This window comes from Echinops telfairi, unplaced genomic scaffold (assembly GCF_000313985.2).
Source record: "Echinops telfairi isolate 266 unplaced genomic scaffold, ASM31398v2 ScPeMD7_9;HRSCAF=40, whole genome shotgun sequence".
Taxonomy (NCBI): Eukaryota; Metazoa; Chordata; class Mammalia; order Afrosoricida; family Tenrecidae; genus Echinops; species Echinops telfairi.
In genome coordinates this window covers 79,087,441-79,092,687 of record NW_022103906.1, presented here as the reverse complement: position 1 = coordinate 79,092,687, position 5,247 = coordinate 79,087,441, and the positions used below count along the sequence as shown (strand labels likewise).

Sequence of the window (5,247 nt, the reverse complement as noted above, 5' to 3'; positions counted from 1 at the left end):
CATATGTACAAATGTGCTTGACACAATGGATGGATGTACGGATTGTGATAAGAGCTGTAAGAGTCCCCAATACAATGATTAAAACAAAAGATATTGAAATTCCAAAGGCCATAAAATAGGTCTGAGTCGCTGACTGGGGGTGCCATTTATAAGACACACCTGCTGAACACGCTCAAGGGTCGAGTCAGCGCCACTGCTCTCCAGCTACCCCCGCTGGGAGTATTACCTGTGCAGCACAAGACGCGAGGGCAGAGCTGCTGTTTCTGTGGTGATTTAAATGGACTCAGGGGCAGGCTACTGAGGTGACCCCCAGAGTGGCCACTGTAAAGCAAAGAGCCAGCTGAAGGGACTGTTGGTGGGCACCGGTGCACCATAAAAGCAGAGTGGGCCAGAGGCTGGCAAGAGCCCTGTCCGTCAGCAAGAGCAGCGGAGATTGGAGCTGGCAGGGACCCCATCCAAGGGTGCCCTTGAGTTTGCACGACATGCCCCAGGCCCTGCTCCACGGCCCAGGGAGATCGCTGCTTGCCAGCCTCCAGGCTGGACTGTGGAGGGAAGGGGAATGCTGGACACACACACACACACACACACACACACACACACACACACACACCAGGAAAGAATACCGAGGTGTTGGCCCTCCCTGGTGTGGAGCCTGGGAGGAGGGTGGGCAGGGCTTACTCATCTCTGTCTTTCCCCAGCCCTCCCTTTACCAAACCATCCATCAGCCTGGCGAACCCGGATTATGGGCCAGGCATCTGGAGAAGGCAGGCAAGCAGCAGGGTGCCATCTCCGAGCCCCTGGAGAAGGGCGAGGCCCTGTGGCCCAGGGCAAGAGCTCTTCCACACAGAGAAAGGCTGACTTGCCTTTCAGTCCAAACAACACACGTTAACAGATAGCAGAGATGACATGGGTGGGACCTCGGAGCACCAGGGGCAGGTGCCACCAGCCAGCCCTTCCCTGTCTGCCTTCACAGAAGCCAGTGGAACAGAAAACTGGCACAAATGCCATAGCAGCCAGCTATGATCCACACCAGTGGTTCTTAAATGCCAGAGAGCAAGCCATTCTCTGGAAGTCTAGACCGATCTGCCTGACACACAGCTTGCTGGGTCCCAGCTGGAGTTTGGGATTCACTAATTCTTGGATCAGGCTGAGTTTATACATTCCTACCCCTTCCTAGGCGATGCTGGTCCTAATGTCCCAGGAGCCAGAGTTTGGAAAAGGTCAGGTCCGCTAGAACCAACTGAGGCAAGGGATTTGGGCGGAAAAGCGAAGAGAAAATTAGAGACGGGGCAGAGAGGATTGTAAAGCCATAAACTGTAAACCTGCTGCCAGCTAGTTGATTCCAATTCATTAGGACCCGACAAGATGGCGTGGGGCTGCCCCACTGGGTTTCCCAGGCTAGAATCTTCAGAGCACATCTCTCACACAGAGCAGCTGGTTTCGAACCACCCAGCTCTGCGGTGGCCGCTGAGCTACTAACCACAGCACCAGCTGGAGCCAGCCCCCGAGGTGGCGGGGAGGAGCGCGGGGCTGTGCTCGGACCCCACCCCGCTGTGCCCCAGCCATCTCCGGGCACACAACACACCCCCACCCCGGCCCACACACCGCCCCCCTGCGAAGTGCAGTGTGCGCATGCTCTATCAGCACTGGGCTCTGGGGCTGGGCGTCTGTTTGTTGCCGGGTGAGCCAGAGCAGTTACTATGGGTAGATAATAATAGCAGTCGTAATCCCTCATAATTGGGCCAGACTTTTGCTGTCTGCAGGGCACTTCCACGTCTATGACCTCATCTGACTTCCACTAGCACCCTGTAAAACTGGCGAGGCGAGCCGAGCTGAGTCTACTAGCCCGGCGAATCCAAGCCCGACCCAACCCGCCCCTCCCTCCCAACCATCCAGTGCGTTCCAACGCCTAGCGGCTCTAGTTCGGGTTTCTGAGACTGTAGATCTTCAGACGAGCAGAGAGCCTCACCTTTCCCCCGCAGAGCAGCTGGTGGGATTGAACCCAAGAACTGTCGCTTACCCGACAGATAGCCTAACATCACATCTCCAGTAAAAGGCACAACTGGGAAGCCTGACTCCTTGCCCAGTGCCCCTCCCCTGACTGTCTTGAATTCCACAGGTGGGGGCTGACAGGGTGGGGGCGGCAGGTGTGTGTGTGTGTGTGTGTTCTGTCCAGGGCAGCAAGGGGTCCAGGCTAGCACCAGCGCTGCCTGCAGGAGTCCGGTGCCTCTATCCAGACCTTCCCACTTGGGGGCAGGCCGGCCTCTAACTCTCAGGACCTGGATGTGGAGCTGAGCCAATCTCCTTTAGGACATCAGACCCATGGTGGGTGGGACTCAGGGCCACCTGATCCACCTGCAGAGTGAAACCTGGCCCAGGGAGAAGAAGGGGTTATTCACGGCCACAGCTGCCAGCCAAGAGCACAGTGGCTGAGGAGTCTTGGGCTACACATTGTGTCCAAGTCCTGGCCGGGAGAGGCTCAGAAGACCCAGACTCACATGCACTGTTCACTCTTTTCCTGTGGGGTCAGAAAGGAGGGCCTGGCCATCCCAGGGGGCAGGACCAGTTTGCCCAGGAGTTCTCTGCAGGGCTCCCTGCTGGGTATGTACATGTGTGTCTACATCTCCCCTGCACCAGGTTGGGGCAGCAGGAAAGACTCTCCCCTGGACCCGCATTGACCAGCTCAAGGGCCCCACAGGATGCTTCTCCTCTGGACTCAGCATCCTCAGCTCTGGACCAGCACAGCACCCTCTCTACTTGCCCCAATTGTTCCAAAGGTTGTCCTTGAGGTCCGAGTGGAACGACAGATGGAAGCGACCCAGACAAGGGACAAATGCTGTAAGAATGAGTGAGCCCAGGAAGGAGCTAAGCGTGCATGAGGGAGACGGACTGGCAAGGCAAGAAGAGGTCGTTGAGCTGCCTCACAGAGCCGTCGTCTTTGAGCTGTCCCACAGGGCCCTCAGGGGAGCTGCTAGTCTTCAGGTGGGGCAACTGGACAGTGCCCGTCCAAGCAGCAGCCTAGGAACTTCACACCTGGCACCCAGGTTCCCGTCCCTATTCTAAAAGGACCAAGTGTCGCCCTCGTAACTTGCCTTGCTCCTCCTAGTCCCCGCCAAGCATGCCCACCCCATCCCTGCTCAGGGCTGGGGAGCTGTGGGAACCAGGGGTAACAGATAGGGCCTCTGGGTTTTATCATTCCACTTGTCAGCTGGCTGTAGGGGTCCTACAGGTGGCATAGCAGTTAAGCGTTGGGCTGCTAACTGCAAGGGCAACTCCCCCCCTACCCCCAGGCACTCCTCAGGAGAAAGATGTAAATAGTTACAGTCTCAGAAACTCACCGGAGCTGTTCCACCCCTTACCTGACTGTTATGCGTGGGAGTCAACAGGATGGCAGGGGGTACAGGTGAACCAAGCTTAGAGGTGTCCGGAGGAGCCCCTCAGGACCCAGCAGGGGTTCCCATCGGTCTGATGTCACTTCCTGCCTTTGGCAAGGGCAGCACAGAGGCTGCCCTTTGTGAGGCTCAGAGAATAAGGTCCCCAGCTCCAGGCCAGAGCCACATCCAGGATCACACACACACACACACACACACACACACACACACACACACACACACACACACGGAGCCAGGGTGGGGGAGGGAGGAGGGAAATCCCCATGACTGTCTCTGAGAGGCACCGCACTAGTGAGGTGACATCACGGGTGGAACCCAGGCAGGGTGCCCACGTGCCTGTGCGGAAGCTGCGGGCTATGGTCTCATCTCTGTCTTTCACTACCCTGGGGGAAACAGAGGCAGTAGGAACAGAGAGGCCCAGGGACTCACAACTCATGAGAGGCAGGACCCCAAAAAGGAACTCTGGTTTGGGGACTCTCTGTAAGACCAACACTTGATGATTGCTAGACCCCAGCCTTGAACCCTTGTGGTTGAAACCTGCGTTTCTGGAGCCGGACCACCCGGCTCCCCAGCCTTGCCCTATCTCCAAGCCTCAGCTCCGTCCTCACGGAGCAGAGCGCTCACGGTACCTGCCAGCTTGGTGCTGGGTGCTGGAGAAAACTGAGGCTGTAGTCACGCACCAACCACCCCCCAACCCACTCCCCTCTGCCGTTGCTAGTTTGGGGTTCCACCCCCTCAGGGTCCCCAGCAGAGCAGGCTCTCTCTCACCTTGCGGTCCTCCTCCCGCTCCGGAGCGGAGCTGCAGGTGTCCCCGGGGCCGCTGGAGGGCATCTTGGGCAGCTGGGCGGTGGGAGGCAGGCTGGGGCTGCGCGGGGCTGGAGGGCAGCTTGGCTTTGGGGAAGGAATTATCGTGACTTTTTTTTGGTAACGAAGCAAGCGTTAACACTTAAACATAGATGCCGGTGCCGAGCCCCCGGTGGTACGCCGTCTCTGCTGCCTGTGGGTTTGCCCTTCCGAAGGCTCCTCCTGTAGGGGAGAGAGGAGGGTCAGAAGGGCAGGGTACCCCACCCGCAGGCCCCACCAGGCCCCCTGCCCCTCCCTGTCCGGCGCCTCAGCCCCAGGGCCACGCCACCTGTGTGCTCTCAGGCCTGGTCCCCTCTCCCCTCCCCAGCCTCACCTGCCCCAAGCTCAGGCTGGGCCAGCAGCCCCGAGAGCAGGGGAGCCCGAGGTCCCCTCGGCCGGCTCCTCAGGGACCCTCAGAGGCAGCGACAGTCTCCCTCAGCCTCCCCGTGGCTGTGGCACCCGTGGGCACCCTTCTGGGACTTCCAGCTTCCTCCGGAGCTTCCTCCCTCCTCCTCATGTCTGTTCTTTTCCTTTCAAAGCTTCCCGCACCCTCCCTCCCACCTCATCCGCCCCCTGGGAAATCCCAACCACCCCAGAGGTCCCCAGCACGACTACATTTTCCTTCACTCCCCCCCTGCCTCTCCCACCCCCCGCCCCCCATGTGGAGGAAGTGAGAAGCCGTCACAGGATGTAGAGAAATGAATGTCGCTTTTACTTCGGGACCTGCCTGTGCCGGAGCCCGCAGGAAGCTGAGGTCTGAACTCAGGCTGTGGTCAGGCGGAAGGCCTGATTTGCCCTGAGCTCGCAAGAGGACACCCTGGGCCCAAGAGACCACGGCCATGGCCACACCACCCTCAAACTGCCTCCACTCCCACTCCCACCCCAGGAACCAGTCCCTTTTGTCCCTGGGGCCGGGGGGGCTACAGTGGGCCCTCTGACCCCACACAGCTGGATGTGGGGGCATCCCCCCACTCCCTGCCCCAGGTGGGCCTCAAGGTAGTGGGATAGCAGC

The 5,247-nt window shown here is 59.3% G+C and overlaps 1 protein-coding gene across 1 annotated transcript in view; it reads right to left on the bottom strand.

Moving 5' to 3' along the window:
- DNMT3A (DNA methyltransferase 3 alpha) overlaps positions 1-5,247 on the bottom strand; it is a 110,308-nt gene that overhangs the window by 75,745 nt on the left and 29,316 nt on the right. The window contains exon 2 of the mRNA XM_004696069.3: positions 4,161-4,418. Within this exon, the coding sequence (XP_004696126.1) occupies positions 4,161-4,223 (63 nt within the window). The 5' untranslated portion in view covers positions 4,224-4,418. The remainder of the gene's footprint in view (positions 1-4,160; positions 4,419-5,247) is intronic.